General features: G+C 40.7%; 1 protein-coding gene across 1 annotated transcript; it reads left to right on the forward strand.

Annotated features, from left to right (window-relative positions):
* The first annotated feature begins 754 nt into the window (after positions 1-754).
* On the forward strand, positions 755-6,237 carry LOC143560775 (peroxisomal fatty acid beta-oxidation multifunctional protein MFP2-like). The gene is made up of 17 exons (XM_077048998.1): positions 755-889; positions 1,770-1,841; positions 1,933-1,998; positions 2,093-2,161; positions 2,710-2,777; positions 2,868-2,949; positions 3,053-3,108; positions 3,202-3,504; positions 3,588-3,674; positions 3,763-3,937; positions 4,016-4,137; positions 4,618-4,781; positions 4,858-5,234; positions 5,309-5,430; positions 5,535-5,683; positions 5,786-5,924; positions 6,014-6,237. Exons 1-17 carry the CDS (start codon positions 799-801, stop codon positions 6,047-6,049), a joined length of 2,178 nt encoding a protein of 725 aa, XP_076905113.1. The 5' UTR covers positions 755-798; the 3' UTR covers positions 6,050-6,237.
* Positions 6,238-22,136: the final 15,899 nt, after the last annotated feature.

Below are 22,136 nucleotides of genomic sequence, written 5' to 3' on the forward strand. Positions count from 1 at the left end.
TTTTTTAATATATTTGAAAGGGTTGTGAGGAGAGAGAAAAGATAATGATAAAGATTTAAAAAGTTATTATTTAATTGTATATGAGAGAGAAAATGTAGTGTTTTTTAGTGTAATTATAGAGATGAAGATGGAGGATAAAACAAATCCATATGAGAGCATTCTCAACCCGTTCTCCATCACTATCTTTATAATTACACTAAAAAACACTGTATTTCTCTCTTATGTTCAATTAAATAATATTTTTATACCTTTATCATTATAGTTTTCTCTCTCCTTTACTCACAACCAATCCAACAAATATTAAAAAATAAATAGGGGAAACAATGTTTCCCCAAATTTATAAAAAATCACTACATTTCTCTTTCTATCCTATAATTTACACTCACAATCACTCACAACCTTACCCTATAATTTGCAATCTTCTGATGAGAATGCTCATAAGGAATAAGAATTATGGAACACTCTTGTCCTCCATGTGAATAATATATACGTAAACAAGTTTGATTGGATAATGACGCCACGCTATTGACACTCGAACAGGATAATATGGGCGTTGAAACAATCGAGGATTTACAAAAGGATATCCTTGCACGCAACTCCACGCATATATTATAATATATTATATATATATATATATATATATATATATATTCACACCTAAAACGTCGTCGTAGTGAAAGAACATTCATCCATAATATAAAAGCCCATCAGTTTGAGTTCAAACTCTTTAAACTTTGTTGTTACAAACATAATAATAATAATAATAATAATAATAATAATAATAATATTTTTGCAATTATGGGCGGAAAAACAACGATCTCAGTTGGATCAGATGGAGTGGCTGTCATAACTATTATTAATCCACCTGTTAATTCACTTTCTTTTGATGGTAAATTATTATTATTATTATTATTATTATTATTATTATTATTTAACTGGATTTTAAGCTTTATATGGTGTAATTTTGATCACTATGATGTGTGCTAGTAACTTTTGAGATTGTTAATAATAGATATTAATATATGATATCCCAGAGTGTTGTAGAACTCGCCAGGGGTGCATGAAACCGATCCAAACTGAAAAAACCGAACCAAAATAAAAGGCGACGATTTGGTTTTATATGTTTGTAAAATCGACGGTTTGGTTTTGGTTTTCATTTTATATGTAATTAATACCGAACCGGATTTATAGATTTTCATTTTTTTATTTTTAAGTAATTTATTAAAAATTTAATAGACATATAACTCAAATATTTTAACTACTATGATTTAACCCAAATTCTTTACCTTGGCCAATTTTTTTATCCATTTTTACGAATCGAACCGAAACTGAAAAAACTAAAACTGAACGATTTTCAAATATTCAAAAAACAAAGTTTCGGTTTTTGGTTTGGTTTTAGCCAAAAACGGAAGCAAACCGAACCGTGCACACCCCAAGAACTCGCTAGGCGCTAGTCAAGCGGTGAGATAGCGACTAACGATTAACGATTAATCAAGATTAATCAGATTGGAATTTTATGTAATTTTTTAAAGTTATAAATACACACATAAAGTTTTATAGTTTTTCACAATATGTACCGAATTGGTAGCCCTCTTATACCAGATTAATCTGGAATTAATCGACGCCTAATTGCAATTTTTACAACACTGGATATTACAACCAGTTCAAATTATAAACGAGAATTTATTTCTGTATCTTTTGTAGTATTTTTTAGTTTATATTGTTCTGCTAATTATATAAAAAAATTATGCATCCATTTTTATCTTCAGTGCTAAATAGTTTAAAGGAAAGTTTTGATCAAGCATTACAAAGGGATGATGTGAAGGCAATAGTTGTTACAGGTAATCTCAGTATTCACTTTAATAATTCATAATAATTATTTGTTACTGTAGTTTTGATCTGCATATGTATTTTTACATGATCTGAGCACAGGTGCAAAAGGCAAGTTTTCGGGTGGTTTTGATATTAACGCATTCGGTGGACTGCAGGATGGTAAAGGTATGCATATTGCATACATTGAATCCTATGACTAGTGTTAACATTAGTTTTTAGAAAATTTAAGTATATATTCGCATTGTTATGTCGTTTACAGCAATGGCAACTGGACCGGTAGCAAAACCTGGTTATGTATCAATTGATATTCTGGCCGATACCGTGGAAGGTAATTTAAATACTGTTATATACTTTTATTTCCATCTTTTTATAGAATTTTATCTTAAACTCATAATATTGCTAGAGTAAATTATACATTTTAATGATTTCATCCTATGAGTTAAAATCGATTTTCAGAAATCGTTCTTAAACAACAAGAAACGTCCTTTATGTTTTAAAAAGTTTGCACGTTTCGTCCTTTCCAGTTTCCGCTAATGGTGGCTAGATTTTCCCGTTAAGACATGAGGGTATTTTCGTCATTTACTTTTTGTAGGGTCTATTTGTGTAATTATTTTATCGGCTTGGGCCCATTATTCTATAAGTTAATTACACGAATAGTCCATAGAAAGATATTATGACGAAAATACCCTCATGTGCTGGACTTGACGGAAAAAACTAACACTCGTTAGTGGAAACGATGAAACGTGCCAACTTTTTAAAAATATAGAATGTTTCTTGTTATTTTTCTATTTTAAATTTGACTTCTGAAAAATGGTTTAAACTTAAACGACGAAAGTGTAATTTACTCATTTTTATTAATGCTTTTGTTGGTTTCAGCTGCAAGAAAACCGTCTGTTGCTGCTATCGACGGGCTTGCTTTAGGTGGTGGACTGGAGGTTGCAATGGTATGTGACTATGTGCTATAATGCTATTTTATCGGCTAGTTTAACATTTTTTTTAATTTTAATTATAAATCATGCTGATTTAATTTTCAGGCTTGTCATGCTAGAATAGCCACTTCTACTGCTCAGTTAGGCTTACCCGAACTTCAGCTCGGTATCATTCCTGGATTTGGAGGTATGATCATGCGTATCGCATTAAAAGTAAATATTATGCACAATAAAAAAAGACTAAGAAACAATGCATAATAAGTATAACTTATGATGTTAAATAATTTCAGGAACTCAACGTCTCCCACGACTTGTTGGTCTCGCAAAGTCTCTTGAAATGATGTTGGTATGCTGCGTTATATATTAAAATATACCGGATTCTATGTATGTCAACATTTATGAAAAATAAACGTAATTGGTCAAACGTTGTCAACTGTAGACATCAAAGCCGGTCAGGGGAGAAGAAGCTCATAATTTAGGACTTGTGGATGCAATCGTATCAGGGGACGAGTTATTAGACACTGCTCGTAAATGGGCCTTGGATATACTGGCTCGTAGAAAACCATGGGTTGCAAGTCTTTACAAAACAGATAAAATAGAGCCACTCGGTGAGGCCCGTGAAATACTTAATTTTGCGAGAGCGCAGGCCCGTAAACAAGCGCCAAATCTACACCATCCAGAAGTTTGCATTGATGTTATTGAAGCCGGCATTGTCTCGGGCCCGCGTGTGGGATTAATGAAGGTTGGTAAATGTTTTACACTTTTACTAACTGAATTTTTTATGGTTGTTATATTACTTGACGCGCTATAATGTGACTTTGTTAGGAATACGAAGCGTTTCAAGTTCTGGTAAAGTCGGATACCGCCAAAAGCTTGATTCATGTCTTCTTGGCGCAGCGTGGTACTACAAAGGTAAGATAACAAGCTTTTAAGTGCCACCTCATAAAAATTCAACATGGTCAAACGACAAGATTAAGTCTCATTTTCGTGTGTTAAACAGGTACCAGGTGTAACTGATCTCGGTTTGAAACCGAGACAATTTAAAAAGGTTGCTATTCTTGGAGGTGGTTTAATGGGGTCGGGAATAGCAACTGCTTTAATACTCAACGGGTATGAAGTTATCTTGAAAGAAGTCAATCAAAAGTTCCTAGATGCCGGTTTAAGCAGAGTCAAAGGTTTGACTTTTTGCTATCTCGATATTTTTCAAATTATTTTTGTATTACTAATTTACTATTGACATATCTGTTATGCAGCTAATTTGATGAGCAGTGTTAAGAAAGGTAAGTTGACTCAAGAAAAGTTTGATAAAACCATCTCTCGTCTTAAAGGCGCTCTCGACTATGAAAGCTTTAAGGATGTGGATATGGTGATAGAGGTATTTAACATTTTTTGTTTTAATTTATAGAATTAAAAGTTACAATTTCAGACTGACTGTTTGCACGAACGTAACACTGTCGGTACTTGAAATGGATGGAAGTTAACATTTTCCGTTAAAACTTTTAGAAATGACCAAAATACCCTTGGTCATTTCACACAAACTTTAACGGAAAAAGTTAACCTCCATTCATTTCACGGACCTACGGTGTTACGTTCGTGCAAACAGTCGGTCTAAAGTTTTAATATTTAAAACTTGGAGACTAATATTGCAATATGGCCAGAACGACAGCGACCATCCGTGTAATTAGTTCTAATAATTCATAAGTCCCATTTAATTTTGAAAATAAATAAATTTGTTACAAAAAAATTAAATCATGATCTATGAACAAACAGGCTGTTATTGAAAATGTCTCATTGAAACAAAAAATATTGAAGAAAATTGTTACGAAAAATTTAATCATGATCTATGAATAAACAGGCTGTTATTGAGAATGTGTCATTGAAGCAACAAATATTTGCTGATTTGGAAAAATACTGCTCTCCAAATTGTATACTTGCAAGTAACACCTCAACGATCGACTTGAATCTAATCGGTGAAAAGACGAAGTCCCACGATCGAATAATCGGGGCCCACTTTTTCAGGTAACATTTTTCCCATACAAACTTTTATTAGTAGTTGATGACATATGTTTGCTAAATGCCTAAATCATGTGTGCAGCCCGGCTCACGTGATGCCGCTTTTGGAAATCGTTCGAACATCAAACACATCACCTCAAACCGTGGTTGACTTGTTAGATGTCGGGAAAAAGATAAGAAAAACACCCGTTGTGGTTGGGAACTGCACGGGCTTTGCTGTTAACAGGATGTTTTTCCCGTATACTCAAGCTGCACTTTTGTTAGTAGAGCGTGGGGCCGACGTTTATAAGATTGATCGTGCGATAACGAAATTTGGAATGCCAATGGGCCCGTTTAGGTTGTGTGATCTTGTCGGTTTTGGTGTTGCGGTGGCAACCGGGTCGCAGTTTGTTTTGAATTTTCCTGAACGAACGTATAAATCAATGCTGATTCCGCTCATGCAAGAGGATAAAAGAGCCGGTATTTACTTTTTAATGATTTTGTTAGTTAGTTAGTTAGTTAGTTAGTTAGTTAAAGTTGTTATTTTTGTTTAGGTGAAACGACCCGCAAAGGTTTCTATAAGTATGATGATAAACGCAAGGCGAGTCCGGATCCTGAAATAAAGAAATACATTGATAAAGCAAGGGAAATTTCTGGCTTCTCGGTTGACCCTAAGGTATTTAATTTTCGTAACTGTTACAATTAGGTCACTCGGTTTTAAACATTTTATTAGAAATTTATAAAGTAATATTTAACTAATTTGGTTTGATTTTGTTTCAGCTTGGGAAATTATCGGATAAAGACATTATCGAAATGGTGTTCTTTCCGGTTGTGAACGAGGCGTGTAGAGTATATGCAGAGGGTATTGCGGTAAAAGCAGCCGATTTGGATATCGCGGGTGTTATGGGAATGGGATTTCCACCTTACAGGTTTGTTTTTTCATGTTTAGATAAAAAATAAATTATTATTATTGTTATTACTATTATTATTATTACTATATTTGTTTTTATATTAATATATGTTATATACAGGGGAGGGATTATGTTTTGGGGAGATTTGGTCGGATCTAAGTACATTTATGAGAGGTTGACCGAGTGGTCAAAGATGTACGGGGCGTTCTTCAAGCCGTGTGACTATTTGGCTCAGAGAGCTGCGCTCGGGGCTCCTTTGGTTAGAACTTATTTAATTAATCGTTTTCTTTTTATATATTCGCAAACGTGTGATGATTAAAAATATGATATGATTGTTTTGGTTTGCAGAGTGCACCGTTGGATCAATCAAAATCGCGGTTGTGAGATGAAATCGGCATCATGTTCGTCGAACTAAATAAACTTGGAGAGCGGAGGCGTTGCTATATAATTTTACCTTATAATTATACCTATAGGTCGAAAACGAGTTGCATTCATATTTAAGTTTATGTTGTTTACAACAATATAACTATATGTTATATCTTTAATTATTTTTTATGTTGTAATGTATTTTCTAGAGATCAATTTTGCAAATTTGCAACTTTAAGCAATTGTGGTTGCTTTAAATTTAAAGTTTTATAGCACTTTGCAGTTTGCTTAAATCTAAAAACAAAACGACTTAGGAATATGGAATATCATTACACTAAAGGAAATTAATATATCAAAATAAAAAAATATAATATTTCATAATTCATACCAAGAAGATAAATATTTATAAAGATATGGTATGTCCTCAACCATATGGTGACACTTTTCCAACACCTTTTATCACTAGGTCATATGTACTTTTGGTAATAAAATTTACTAGCTTCATATATGTGGTACAGGGGGGCCAACCAATAAAGACCACAAAAGTTTTTGGGTAAGAAAAAGATTTTGAGAATACTATTCATAATTAAATTTGAAAAAATACTATTTACACTCTATAAATTTTTAATATTGTTTTAAAATAGTTGTGAATGAAATATAGAGAAATGTAATGATAAATGTAAAAGAAAATTATTTAATTGAAAATATGAAAGAAAAGTAGCTATTTTTGTGTAATTTTAGATTTAGAGATGAAAAACCGATTAGATATGTTCTTAGACAAAAGTTGAGAATTATAGACTTATATTTAATATTTATCCTAGTAAAGTAGTTTAAAATTTTTCTTTTTAAATGACAAAGCAACTATGAACTTCACAAATGAAAAGAACATCAAACAAGGAGAGCTTAGATAGCAAAGTTTTACCGTTACAATACATTTTCAAACTTACACAAATCACATCAAGACACAACACTAAATGTCACCCTATTTTTAATCTACAATAACGTGTTCGACTTGATTTCTACAACGATTATTTTCACGTTTTTATTTTTATTGTTGGACGCCCTGTCATTTTTCGTCTTTCAAATACGTACACGTGTTTCTACTGTTCTTGCAAATCTTATGTAACAAACATGCCTCTTGTATCTATTGTATTGAACAGGGCCGGCCCAAGGGCCGTGCAGCCCGTGCAACCGCACAAGGGCCAAAAATTTTGGGGCCCAAAATTAAAGAATTCAGGATATGCAATAGATAAATTAGATAGAAACAAAAACTAGCTAAAAGTGTCTTGTAGCTCACATTGTATGCTTCATTGTTTGCATGATTGGTGTTAGACTCAAGTTCAATACCTGGTAATTGCACTATTTTTTCCAATTTTTCCAGTCTTTGTATTGCATATTTTATGGGCTACAGCATTATTTTCTTTTCTTTTTTAATGATTGGGTTAATTTCTTTGTTTGTATTAAGATTTGTTTATCTTATTTGTATATCTAATATATAGTTTTTTAAAGCAAAAGCTCATAACTAAAGTTATAAAATTCAAATTTCGTGTAACTCAAAAAACAAAAGGTATTAGTCTTTTTTTTCAATATAATAATCCGAGCATTTTTTGGTTTATCTTCAAAAGTAATTTCAATATATAGGGAAAAGTAATTTCAATATATAGGGGCCAATATTTTTTCTTTGCACGGGGCCCTTGAGGTTCCTCACATCCTCAGAGACGGCACTTGAAGAAACACTAACCGGACCCCGGGCAGATTACTGGTAACCTGGGGGTTAGATAGATGTTTCCCACGAGGGGTTAGACCCTTGGAAGATGGTTCTTCTGATAACCTGCAAAACAGACACCGTGAGCTCGTCACTGAGAAGGGGGGGTTCCTCCTTGTGACCACCCTCCGGCGTGAGAATCAGACTAGATTGCTCTTTAAATATAAAAGTATATTAAGAGATTGCTAGAGCAGATATCAGGTATATATGATGATAATATGATAAGATGAGATGGTCATACCATTTGGGGTATTTATAGCCGAAGGTAGGTTTCCAAGGGGTTTAGCCGGCCCAACACGCTACCAACTGTAACCTATGCACGTGCCCTGCCTGTGAGTGGTGGATAGGTAGCGGCTGACACAGAGCAGGCGTGTCGTGCACTCTTCCTCTTCTGCCAACTACAGGCTAGGCACGTGGTATGGCAGGAGTTGGTGGGTAGGCGGCGGCTATTGGTCACAGTGCTGTGGCGTGCTGTCTGCCATGCTGCTGTCAGTGAGCTGTCGCATTCTTGGTCAGATCTTTTGTCTGTACCTCGTCAGGTATCACACAAAAGATCCTCCATACGGACTGGCTCATTTAGGCGGGAGTTTTCCCCCTCCCGCCTTTGCTCATTCCTTCAGGTGACACTGGGGAGAGTTAAGTGCCTAGTGCGTGTAGCCATGCTGCGCGGGTGGCCTTCCCTCATGGCTTGTATCCGAGGCTGCGGGAACAGGCGGAGTCCTTCACCATGGGAGGCATTTCCTGCGGGACCAGCTTGCATACTGCGCGTAAGGACGTCACTTCTCTGAGCATGGTTGGTCCTGCGGATCCAGTTGGTCTCTGCGCAGACGTCCCTGTTTAAGGTGAGTCTTGCGGGTCCAACTGGGCTCTGCTGGGACCTACCTCTTCAAGTCCCCCCAGTCCAATGTTCTTCTCATGCGTGTTTAATAAAGTGAGGTGAACTTTTGGACTTAAAAGGGTTTTGAAAAGGGTTTTGTAAGGTTTTCCATGGGAAGTCCTTGTCACTTGCAGAAATGCCCGAGTTTCCTGCTTGGTCTTTGGGTATGATGCGGGTAGGTCTGTAACCTCCTCGCAAGTCAGGAGCATTGAGTCCCAGTTGTGTGGATTCTCCATGAGGTTTTGGTAGTTTTGAACATAGTGATCAATTATGTTAAAACCACCAATTCCATCCTGGAGCTTCAAACAACGTAGTTCTCGACGTTCCCGCTATGCGGGGATGTTATTTCCTTTTCCGCAAGCATTGCCCAGAAGATCCTTCTTGGTTTCAATTCCCAGCGGAGCGCTAGGTATGTGAAGGGTTTTGCCTTAACACTGTACCTGCGCTCGTCTTACGGTTACTTTACTTCCAAGGTATTCCTGGCGTCAATTCCCTGCGGGTGCTAGGTATGTGAAGGGTTTTGCCTTTACACTGTACCCGCACCTGTCTTATAGTTACTTGGTTGCCGAGGTACTTGGCTTCAATTCCCTGCGGGTGCTAGGTATGTGAAGGGTTTTGCCTTAACACTGTACCCGCATCCGTCTTATGGTTACTTGTTCGCCAAGGTTTTCTTGGCTTCAATTCCCTGCGGGTGCTAGGTATGTGAAGGGTTTTGCCTTAACACTGTACCCGCATCCGTCTTATGGTTACTTGTTCGCCAAGGTTTTCTTGGCTTCAATTCCCTGCGGGTGCTAGGTATGTGAAGGGTTTTGCCTTAACACTGTACCCGCATCCGTCTTATGGTTACTTGTTCGCCAAGGTAAGGGGGTATTTTCCCGCTTCTTTTTAAATTTTGAATTTTGAAATTCGAAAGGTTGGTGGAAAGATAGGAACAGTCCAAACCTCTGAAACGTCGCGCGACGGTTTCTTCTGACTGTGTCAGGACGTGCAGGAAGTTATGGTGACGTGACATTATATGGTCATTCCAGACGCTTTTTCAGGCGCGTGGGCGCGATTTTTCGGGCGCGTGGCCGCGAAATTACTGGCACACGTCCTGTCAACAGCTGTTGCCAGTCTGCTTTTTGCCACGTGTCATAGTTTCATTGCACCTTCGAATTCTCTCTCCTTCGCATTAAATTCACCGCATTAATTGCGATTAGTATATAAAGGGGGAGAGGGTTATTTGCAATTCACACTTTTCACTTTCATCTCTTCTTCTCAAGTAATTTCCGGCGAATTTTTCTGTTCAGTAAAGCGTTACCCTGAAATCTCTTTTCATCTTTCTTCCACCATGCCTTCTCATGATGCTGATGACCAGAAGACTGCTGGCGAATGCCAGTGCTCTCTTCCTGTCGATCTGTACCAGTATATCGTCAGGAAGTTCATGCTCGAGTCTCTCGAGCCTGAGTTTCCTGAACCCCACCATACTGTGTACGATGCCCCTAGTGGCAAGATCGGTGTTTATGCTGCATTCTTTGTCTACGGAAACCTTAGGTTTCCGTTGACAAAGTTTGTGTACCGTGTTCTGGAGAGGCACGGTGTGCACCTGACAGAGGTGCACCCCATGGCCATTGCCAAGGTCCGGCACTTTGAGTGGGTGTGCCGGATACTGGGCCTTGAGCCCCTCGTTGACCGTCTGATGACCTTCTACACTTGGAGGTGCATCCAGGGGTGGTATACTCTTACAACCCGTATCAAGGGTTTAAAGATTTGTACCACCGAGCGGAGTCTTCGCTCATGGAGAAGAGAGTTCTTCTTCATATCCGCTCGCGCCATCCCCCTCGCCATGAAGTTCAAGAATGGCCAGGCGCTTCCGAACCTTCCCGCCCTCAACTACGAGGAGGCGGAATGGTTCTCGAAGATATCCCGGGTCCAGTCCCCGGTTTTCCGTTTTCCGGAGTCGGCGATGGTGATGCTGGGGATGAGCCGGGTGTGGAAGGCGGCGAATGCGGATAAGGTTCCGATCGTTCTTGAATATGGTTCGAACTCTGTCCCTTATGGTACGTCTTGTTTCATTTTGCTGACTTCGATTTTTTCTAACTTTCTTGTTGATTTCAGAGGGGAACGATCTTCAGTCGCTCCTGAACCCGCGGGAGGAAGATGGTCCCGCACGGATGGGTACTCGTGCTCTGGACGAGAACGAGTTGCCCATCTTAGAGCAGACCGCGGGTCGGTTCGTGGAGGTTTACCCGCCAGGCCAAGAGATCCTGAGCCACCGACGGCCAGGTAAGCCTATCTTCTACCCTGAACCTCTCAATGCTGTGCCTGCTGCTGGAGTTGACATTTCTTCTTCTGAGGAATCCGCAGAAGGTCCTCCACTGGTGCGGAAGAAAAAGGCTGCCGTCGGGAAAGGCAAGGAGAAGGTGGCCTCTACGGCCGACCCGGTAGTCCTATCTGACTCGGAGTCAGATAGTGCAGAGGTGGCGGGGGAGCCCGGTGGTGAGGAGACCACCGCTCCGGAGGCTGTAGCTGTTACCTCCGGGGAGGCAGCGACGACGACGGTTACCGGTGTCAAGAGGCCGGCTCCATCGGGTTCGCCCCCGCTCGTCCATACGTTCAAGCTCAAGAAACCCCGTAAGTGCCCCCATAATTCTTGTCTAGATTTGTTGTTTCAAATAAATTTTTCTAACACTTTTGCTTGTGCAGGTGTGGATGTTGACGCATTCCAGGGTGGAGTTGGAGCAAGTATTCCCCCGCCAATGAGGGAAGGCTCGGTCAGCCTTCCCGAGGCGTCGACCCAGGCGTCTATGCCTGCTTCCGCTGGTTCCAGCCTTCCTGAGGCTGTTCCAGCTGAGAAGTTGTCTCCGCCGGCCGTGAGTGCAATTTTTACAGCATCTTTCACGGAGCCGGCGGTTACTGTTGCTGAGGAGGTGGCGCCAACAATGGCTACCACAGCGGCTGCCACTATACCTGCGCCACCGGCACCGATGGCCGGACCATCAGGTACGCGCCGGGCTTCCCGCCGATCTATGCCACCTTCCCGTCTACCTGACCTGTTGGATGGATTTCCTTTAGGTTCAGGTGATGGGTTTGGCGGCTATCGGCCTGTTATTGACCCTACAGGTACGTAGGGTTCTTTTTCCTTTGTATATTTTTATCATCTTTTCCTAACTGCCTTTGTTTCTTTTGCAGTGTCGGATTCCAATGAAGTGTATGTTCCAAGATGGAACATACGCCGAGGAACAACCCTTCGTACCCCTGTGGAGTGCGTGGACTGGGCTCGCCACGCTGCTCCTCATGGTGCGTTGGGGGAAGCCATGGCTAGCTACCAAGAGGGTAGGCTAACCAATGAGCTTCGGGTTCTCCAGGCCCGGACGCAGCCCCGCGTCGAGCTGCTTTGTCGTGAAAACGACAAGTTAAAAGCAGCTCGCGCCAAAGATGTATCTGAAGCGCGGGCTCTTCGGGAGGAGAACCGGCAGTTGGCCGCTGCCGCAGCCGAGAAGGAGAAGGCATTCAAGGCCCTCGAGGTTGAAGTCCAGGCGCGACTCGAGGCCCGCTCCAAGGCTGCCCAAGCTGTGAATGAACAGCTTCGGCTGGCCAAGGAGACTGCGCGAAACTCAACTGAGAGGGCTGCCAAGGCTGAAGCTGTTGCTGAGCCGCTTCGCGAAGAGAATGAGCAGCTTAAATGCAAATTAAAGGCTCTTCAGCATGCTCATGACGCCTTGGCAATGGAAGATGCCAAGAAGCTGCAGGAGATCCTTGACCAGAGGGGGGTGCTCGACCGCACTGAAAGGAAACTCAAAAGCGTCGAAGAGGCTGCCGCCAAGGAAGTTCAACTTGCCAACCTTGATAAGAGCGGAGCCGAACGTGCTTATAAAGAAAGTCAAGCTACCCTCCAATGGCTGCTTCGAGAAGCGTTGCCTCAGGTATCTTTATCTTTTTCTTTACGCTTTCCGCTCGTAATTAGAAAATGTTCTAACTTTGTATTCTTTTGTAGGTTGTGCGTCGGGTCCTTTCAGAGACCTCTTATGACGATGCGATGAGCACAGCCCTCAACGCTTCTCATGAGGATGGGGAGAAGACTGGCTTCCTGCTTGGTCTAGGGTTTGCTGAGAGAGGCTTTCCGCCCTCCAACTTCCCTTTATTCAATGTTAATACTGAAGCTGCTTATGACCAAGCTGTGAACCAGTACGCTGCCTTCCCGCATCCAGTGGTGGAGAAGGTGAACGAAGCTGCTGCTGCTGATGATGGGCTAAACATCCTTAAGGCTTTCCTTGGGCAGCCGCGCTCTGACGGTGCTGGTCCAAGCGGAGGTGGCCCTGAAGCCTGATCCTGGAGGTCCCTTCCCACTGCTAAGATAGACTTCGCTTTGTATAGATTTCTTTTAGGCGGGTAGTTACCCGGCCACTGTTGTAATATATCATTGAAATATACGATTGTTATTCCTTTCATTGGATTCTTTGCTTTATAAACTTATGACTTGCATACTTAGTTTAAAATAGCAATTTTCCAAGTGTTTAGAATAAGAACCTTTGAACGTGGTTGATAGTGGGTTAAAGTTTCGCTTCCTCCTTCGTGATTGTGCGGGTAGAACCGTCACTTGCACTTGGTAGGATGGCTAAACTTTAACTTTTATCTAACCTGCGTGCTGGTTTTTCTTACTTTTTGAGGATAAGTTAACCTTTGAACGTGGTTGATAATAGGTGTGAAGTTTTGCTTCCTCTTTCGTGATTGTGCGGGTAGAACCGTCACTTGCACTTAGGATGGCAAAACTTTACCCATACCTGACCTGCGTGTAGGTTTTCTTACCTTTTTAAGAATTTTGTTTTGAACCGTTCGACGCGCGGTTGTCAATAGGTTAGTGTTCATTTTCCTTTCATGATTCATGCGGATAGACCGGCACTTTCATTTAATGGGATGAACTCCTTCAACTGACCTGCGTGAAGGTTTGCCACGTTATTGGGTTCGTGCGGGTAAGACCGCCTTCCCACGCAACGACTTCACGTAATGTGAATGTCGTCACCAGTGTTGGATAGTTTTAACCGTTCGACGCGCGGTTGTTGACAGGTTATTATTCAGTTTCCTTAATGATTCATGCGGATAGACCGGCACTTTCATTTTTGGGTGCTGAACTTTTTCCCCTTCAACTGACCTGCGTGAAGGTTTGTCACGTTATTGGGTTCGTGCGGGTAGGACCGCCTTCCCATTCACTGACTTCACGTAATTATGCGGTGAAAACCGGCATATTAGTGTCCAGAAAAGTATAAATGTAAAATCATCAGCTTCGATATTCTTAAAGAGAATCATTTCCATTAGAAGTGGCTCTTGGCCTTCTCTTTACAAATTGGAATTGATTACATGCAAACTGTGTAATTGAACTCCCTTCCATGTTGGGACAGGAGTGCCATCGAGCCGACACGCACCTGTTTCGGGATCTCGTTCTTTACGCAGCATGTAGTCTCTATTGAAGCTGATTTTTTATTCGTGTTTACTCCAGCCGTGGTTCCACACGCACCTGCCTGCTTAGCTTTTATTTCGCCACGAGGTGCGCGAGCGTCCCATCTCTGACGAATGTTTCGACCATGTCTTTTACGTCTATGCATTCTTCAGTGTTGTGGCCTTTTGTTCTGTGATAGTCACAGTACTTGCTCCGATCAGCATCGTGACGATGTCGGATTACTGGAGGCTTTGGCCATGGGAGTTCTTCAGTAGCAAATATGTCAGTGACGCTTTTGGTAAGTGGCGTCCATCTGGAGTTCCGGTGCGGCTTTACATTATCCCTTTCACCCAATCGGTGCTGTAAGCCGGATGAGGTGTCAAAGTTTACCCTTGACTGCCAAATGCCTTGCTTCCGTTTTTTGTTCAATCGGGCGGTGAGGACGTTGTCCTCTCTCGTCCTCTGGGTGTAAAGGTTTGTGCTCTGCGGAAGGTCTCTACCCAGTTGTAAATGTGGTTAACCAGTAAACGATCAAACCAAACCCTAGCAGCCCCCACCAGCGTCATTTGAAACATGTAACACCACGTGGGTTCCGTCCAATTGCTAACGGTTGCCCCCGCTATGAACCTGTTCAAATGATCGTCTGGATCAGATAGGCCGTCATATGTGCCTATGTTAGGCATTTGTTTAGCACTCTTCGGGGCAATTGCTTCAGCAATGTCCCTTGCAAATTTGGACGTTCCTGCATTTGTAACGTTTGGTCTGAACGTTTTAGAGAAGTCTCGTGGACTTCCATCTATGCTTTTTGGTTTGAAGGCTTGTCCAAAATGCCTTTTCGGTTGGGTTTCCGTTTCTTTACGCTTCCCTTTTGCCTTATGACGAGGGTTCGCGTCGGAGTCGGATTCCTCCGAGTCATTGTCCAAGTATTCTTCGAATTCGTCGGCCTGTTGGACGGAACGCAAGCGTTCGTCCAACTCAGCTTGGAATTCCTTTTGTCGTGCCTCCGCCCATGCCTTAACTTCATCGAGAGTTTGGCGGGGGAGTCTTGTTCGTTTTTTAAACTGGGTATCGGTGAATCCCAGTGGGCGATTATTTACTGCACTTGCCCCAGCTTGGGTAACTGGGGTAGTGTTCGTAAAATTTACTTCACTTGCCCCGGCTTGGGTAACCGGGGTACTGTTTGTAAAAACTGTGTTGCCGGTATTCCCTCCAGTAGCTGGGGTTGTGGTTACCGGAGTTTCTTTAACCATCTTTCTAGAAGTTTGAAAAAACTGGAGAAAAATGAAGTTCTAGCTTTATGCACGGATGGCGCCAATGAAGAAACACTAACCGGACCCCGGGCAGATTACTGGTAACCTGGGGGTTAGATAGATGTTTCCCACGAGGGGTTAGACCCTTGGAAGATGGTTCTTCTGATAACCTGCAAAACAGACACCGTGAGCTCGTCACTGAGAAGGGGGGGTTCCTCCTTGTGACCACCCTCCGGCGTGAGAATCAGACTAGATTGCTCTTTAAATATAAAAGTATATTAAGAGATTGCTAGAGCAGATATCAGGTATATATGATGATAATATGATAAGATGAGATGGTCATACCATTTGGGGTATTTATAGCCGAAGGTAGGTTTCCAAGGGGTTTAGCCGGCCCAACACGCTACCAACTGTAACCTATGCACGTGCCCTGCCTGTGAGTGGTGGATAGGTAGCGGCTGACACAGAGCAGGCGTGTCGTGCACTCTTCCTCTTCTGCCAACTACAGGCTAGGCACGTGGTATGGCAGGAGTTGGTGGGTAGGCGGCGGCTATTGGTCACAGTGCTGTGGCGTGCTGTCTGCCATGCTGCTGTCAGTGAGCTGTCGCATTCTTGGTCAGATCTTTTGTCTGTACCTCGTCAGGTATCACACAAAAGATCCTCCATACGGACTGGCTCATTTAGGCGGGAGTTTTCCCCCTCCCGCCTTTGCTCATTCCTTCAGGTGACACTGGGGAGAGTTAAGTGCCTAGTGCGTGTAGCCATGCTGCGCGGGTGGCCTTCCCTCATGGCTTGTATCCGAGGCTGCGGGAACAGGCGGAGTCCTTCACCATGGGAGGCATTTCCTGCGGGACCAGCTTGCATACTGCGCGTAAGGACGTCACTTCTCTGAGCATGGTTGGTCCTGCGGATCCAGTTGGTCTCTGCGCAGACGTCCCTGTTTAAGGTGAGTCTTGCGGGTCCAACTGGGCTCTGCTGGGACCTACCTCTTCAGCACTGGTATTGAATAATGAATATAACAATATAAAAATAATAATCTTTGAGAAGAATACAAACAGAAATTGAGTGAGAATGGGCATGTTTAGTCCAAGTATTAGGATGACCACAAAACATGGTTGTGTTTTTGTTTTATGAAGAGGACCACAACACAACTCATGAACAGCTTCAAACACAACAAATAGTCAAACTAATAACACGTGTGGAGATTCTATTAATGTTTTGTAGGGAACAACATTTTATTATCACACACTAACACCGCCTCTAACCCCACTTATCTCCATGCAGTAATTAATGCTTTCTATAATATCTTAAATATTGTATTTTATAAGATATTAGTCATGTCACTATTACTAAACAAAACAATACAACATAGCATATGCCGACTGAAAATTATAACCTCATAAAACAATATTAATTATATACTTTTATGGTGTCTTGTAGAAGAAAAAAAATAACGGTTCGCGACTAACAAAAAATTTTAACGTTGATTTCGGGATATAATTACTGAACAAACACCAACTTTTTTGATTGCCATTTTCTTATTAACAGTTTAACACTACATTAGAAGTTGGGATTCTACCAAGACCGGCTCTTCACACGAAAACATTAACCTTCAAAAGCACTCATGTAGTCATATGCTCCATTTAAACCCATCTGGCTAACATGAAAGCTCATTATAGCAAAGGTCACAACAGGATCTGACTGTGAGGCTGAGGGGTGCGGAGCGCTAGTCAGGGCGCGTGAGGGCGTTCGCTAGCGCCCCGGGGCGCGAGAGCCACACCACCGGGGCGCGAGAGGGGCGCGAGAGGGGCGCGAGAGCGGAAAACGAGGCAGGCGCGGGCTGGGTAGCGGCTGGGAATGGCGTGATGATGCATGGGATTCCGGAATAGAGCCGTTGGGCTCAATATTATATTAAAAAAAAAAAATTGTTTTTATGTTAATAGATTTTTAATTAACAAAAAATTGAAATCAAATCGTAAAAACTATCTTCTAATTAGTTTTCATGTTAATAGATTTTTAATTAATGTTTTGTTTTTAATAATACGTTTTTTTAATACATTTATAAAAAAAAAAAAAAAAACCGCTCGCGCCCCCTCTCGCGCCCCTCCACACCATGCCCCGGGGCGCTATCACCACTACCAATACCCATCTTATCAAGTTTCTCTCTCTGCCACACGTCACAATATTATTGGATGGCGCCCCCACTCACGCCCCCTCTCGCGCCCCCCACACCCCTCAGCCTAAATAAACACCTACTCAAAATACAACTAAAAATTATAAAAGAAATATAATCAATTTAAGAAACTACAAACTTACGAAACAATTACTACTAAGGCTGAGGGGTGTGGAGCGCGACAGGGGGCGCGTGAGCCCATCCGCTCGCGCCCCGGGGCGCAAGCACCACACCACCGAGGCGCGAGAGGGGCGCGAGCGCGGAAAAAGAGGCAGGCGCAAGAGGGGTAGCGGCTGGGAATACGCGTGAGGAGTCTTGGGATGCGTAAATAGAGCCGTTGGGCTCATAATGTTTATTAAAAAAAAAAAAATTTTTCTCTATATAAACCAATATCACATACCACACCCAAAACCAATATCACATACCAATATCACATACCACACCCAAAACCCAAAATCACCCCATCTTCGAAACCGTTTTTTAAAAACATGGCTGGAAATTGGTACCCAAACCTAGATTCAGATTACAGTTACGACGATTTATGGTCGGCACCGGACCAACCGATGTTTTATTCGGGGTCGCAACAATCATCCGGCTTTCAACCATCCAACATACAACCGTCTCCTAACTTTGTTGTTCCGGAGACACAAGAACCAGAAGGTGAAGCTGCGGGACAAAGAAGACGAGTCCACCGGAAAAAACAAGTTGCAACGGACGGGTCGGGTTCGGCTTCGACTGGAAGGACGAAACGGAAAACCACTCCGTGGTCATCGGATGAGAAGGAAGCCCTGTGTCGGGCTTGGATAGTCATTTCTGAGGATCGGCGTTGCGGTAATTGTTTTAACGTTTTTAAAAATGATTTTTAATAAAAAAGTTAAATAAAAAAGTTAAATGACTTACAAATTTATTTATGCATTTTGCAGCGGACTACCAAAAGAGCAAGGTCTTTTGGACAAAGGTTAGGGAGACGTTCTATTCGCTCGTTGGGAGTACAGAGCGGAACGCCGATATGATTTCGGGTCGGTGGACCGAAATCAGAAAATTTGTCGGCTTGTTTACTAATCTGTTCAACAGGAACGCCGGTCGTATGAGACCAAGTGGCAGTGACGATTTGGCGGTTTATAATTTCACTGTCGAAGAGTGGAAGCAGGAGTGCCTGCGAAGGTATGGGACGGTGAAGACGTGGGACGATGTAAAGGTGTGGGAGAGGTTGAGAAGGTGTTCTAAGTGGGTTGAGCTGGTGGCGCCGGACCTTGATGCGGAAGTAGGGCCGAAACGGACTAAAACTAGTTCGTCTGGAGCGTATAGCACTTCCGCCGGGTCGGATTGCCGGGTTGGATTCGACCTAAACGTTGCGGGGGAGGAAACGTCTTCACCGCCGAGGAGGCGGCCATTGGGAAGGGACGCCAGGGGGAAAAAACCGGCTGAGGGGGAAGCCGTAAACATCACCGATCTTGTTGAATCCCTCAATAAATTCAACAAAACCATGGAGGTGGTCTCTAATGACAAAAAGGAAAAAAAAAAAAGAATGAGAGATTTGGACTTCCTTACAAGAGACTTCAGTAACCTAAATCCGGTCGACCAAATGCTGATGGAAAAACAAAAGGAACGTATCCGGAAGAGGTTGATCGAAGAAGACCAAGCCGAAGAATAAGAATAATGTTTTTTTTTAGTACTTTAATTTTTTTTTTAGATATTAATGTGTTTTTTTAATTAATGTGTGTTTTTTTAAATAATTTATGAGTTTTTTTAATAATACGTTTTTTTAATACATTTATAAAAAAATAAAAAAAAACCGCTCGCGCCCCCTCTCGCGCCCCTCCACACCAGGGCACGGGGCGCGAGCACCACAACCAACACCCATCTTATCAAGTTTCTCTCTCTGCCACACGTCACAATATTATTGGCTGGAGCCCCCACTCGCGCCCCCTCTCGCGCCCCCCACACCCCTCAGCCTGAGCGCTCCCTTCAAGTTACCAAGTTGACCGTTCATCCTTAGTATGAGAATTTTAATTATAACTAAAAGTTTTAATTTCGTTGGTGTCTAGATACTACCTTAAAATAAATTTTAATTATAATATATACATTGATATCATATATAAGTAATATATATAAGTAATACTATACTCGTCAATTATATATAAGTGATCAACTTTCTTTTTTTTTTTGTGTGTTATTAAGCACACTCACGCATGAAGCTATTACTATTTATTTTTTTAAGACTGGCTTGGAGGTAAATAAGGTGATATGATATAAATAGTTATATTTGTAAAAATTCCGACCAGACGTCGACTAATCATCTGATTAATGGTCACCAATTAATTGCTATTCAGTCAAAATCGATCATAATTAAAAATTTTATATACAACAATTGGTATATACATGTATTTTAAAAACATTACATATAACTCATAAATTCTAATTTAATTAATCTTGATTAATATCAACTAGCGCTTAACAAGATCTACAACACTAATACATAACAAGCATTTGTTAGATATACAAAATATCCTTTTTTTTCTTTTTAAAAGGATCTACCAGATGTAGTTCCTTACCCATTATCCAGATGTAATTCGATTTGTGTTATATATAAAAGGATCAATATTTTCTATTAATATTTTTTTTAATTTTAAAAACATGAGTTATAACTTTCACCGACTCAAAACTACTTTCGATTTATGCTTCATTTATTTATTGTTTGTTAGGTATTAAATGCCATGGCTAAAGTGTGAAAATAACGACACCCTTATTTTTATAATATCAGATCTAATAGGGCCTTAGACATGACAAGTTGACAACGATGTATTAAATCAAGCATGCGCTAACATTCTAAGCCAAAATAAAAAAAAAACAAGAATAATTTTTTTTTTCTTTACCATCCTTATAAAGAACAAATGCAAAGAAAAAACATAGCAACATATAACATGATCTCGAACAATGAGGGTGCGTAGAGTGGAGATCGGGTGATGGGACAGGATGAATGTTAACAATCACGTTGGTGAGATGTAGATGTCATGGAGGGATAAGCGGAATGGAGACGATGGTTGACGCCGACACGAGTAATCGATGGGCAATTGAGCTCAATGCGATTGATTGGACATTGTGGCGTTGTGTTTTTGCTGTGAAGCAGCGTTAAATGTGGTGCTAGCACAAAAGCGTTTTTAAGCCATGAACTTCTTAAAGCCTTGTGATCATTTGGATGGAGCGGCGGTGTTAGTAATAAAGCGGGTAATTGTATAATGTTAGGAATGTGAATGAGATGCTTTTTTAGTAAACTGTGGGTTTCGTCCATGTGGTTTGTCCAAATATGCGGTTTTAGTAAAATAGTTTCAAATTTGTGATTTTCGTCCATGTGGTTTCATTTCACCTGCAATAAACCCGAATTCATTAAACTTGTTAAGTCTGGTAGTTAAACCCATCAGCGTACCATTCACGTGAGGGGCAGTTTTGTCCATTTTTTCCCCAAATACACCCTAGCCCCTCCCGTGAGGGGGCTTGCGAATTACGACTGAGGTTTATTTGGGAAGAAAAGGGACAAAAATGCCCTCACGTGAGGGACACGCCGATGTGTTTAACGACCAAACTTGACGGGGTTAATGAATTCGGGTTTAATTGCAGGTGAAATGAAACTACAGGGACGAAAAACGCAAATTTGAAACTATTGAACTAAAACCGCAGATTTGGACAAACCACATTCACGAAAACCGTAGTTTACTCTTTTTTTATTGTTTTTATTATGATTTTATCTTGTAAATTTTTTTTGTTAATAATATTATATATACTAGTTTACATTGTTAGTTTAGTTATATATTTTTAAATTAGTTTTTAATAAAAACATTTTATTTATTTTGATTAATAACTTAAAAGGTGGCTTAAGAATGAAGAAAAATGGATACCATAGATCTAGAAATAACTAGAAACAGTAAAATCAATCGAGTTTAAAGATGGTCAATCATAGATAAAAGTCTTCACTTATTCCAATAAGTATACATTTGACACTTGTGAGAAGTGACTACAAGATTAATCTAATTAAATTAACAAACTAGTCTTTAAATCTAAAGCATAATACAACTATTGTTACCTAGTTTTAGATCAGAAAAAAAGGACAATTATTTTGCTTAAAAAATAGAAAAAATTGAGGTTTAGATGCCAAACAATCCTAGAAATAATGGAATGTGAATCAAGTGGATACTTCAAGTTTACGATGATGTGTCTTCTTCTCTAACTTCTAGCTTGGTTATTGTGTATAAAATAGGGTATCGCGGTATCGGTCATTTTTCACATATAAAAGTATTTTTATCGTCCTTAGTTGTTTAACATTTTAGTTTTTTTTGGCGGAAATACCAACGACAGGGTAAAACCATCACCAATGCAGGTGCAAAGCTTCAAATCATTAAGAGCGTTCATAACAGCTCCAATATCATACGTAAGTGTGTACCATATTTTTTTTAAGTGTGACTGTAAATGGTTCTATTATATAATTTATAAAACTTATCTACATATTTTTAGAGAACGAACTGAGAATGCTATAAGTCAATTCATGTGGTTATCTTTTTTTATTTGTTACATTATATTTTTCCATTTATTTATTTTCACATAAAATAATTTTTTTTTTGAAAAGAAG

Source organism: Bidens hawaiensis, unplaced genomic scaffold (genome assembly GCF_021521415.1).
Source record: "Bidens hawaiensis isolate Kalapana, Puna unplaced genomic scaffold, B.hawaiensis_p1.1 tig00020443_1, whole genome shotgun sequence".
Taxonomy (NCBI): Eukaryota; Viridiplantae; Streptophyta; class Magnoliopsida; order Asterales; family Asteraceae; genus Bidens; species Bidens hawaiensis.

Coding starts and splice junctions, on each gene's coding strand:
- LOC143560775 (XM_077048998.1), top strand. CDS start 799: ATGGGCGGAAAAACAACGATCTCAGTTGGATCAGATGGAGTGGCTGTC. Junction 3,109..3,201: donor AGTCTCTTGAAATGATGTTG/GTATGCTGCGTT, acceptor TGTCAACTGTAG/ACATCAAAGCCGGTCAGGGG. Junction 5,684..5,785: donor ATGGGATTTCCACCTTACAG/GTTTGTTTTTTC, acceptor TGTTATATACAG/GGGAGGGATTATGTTTTGGG.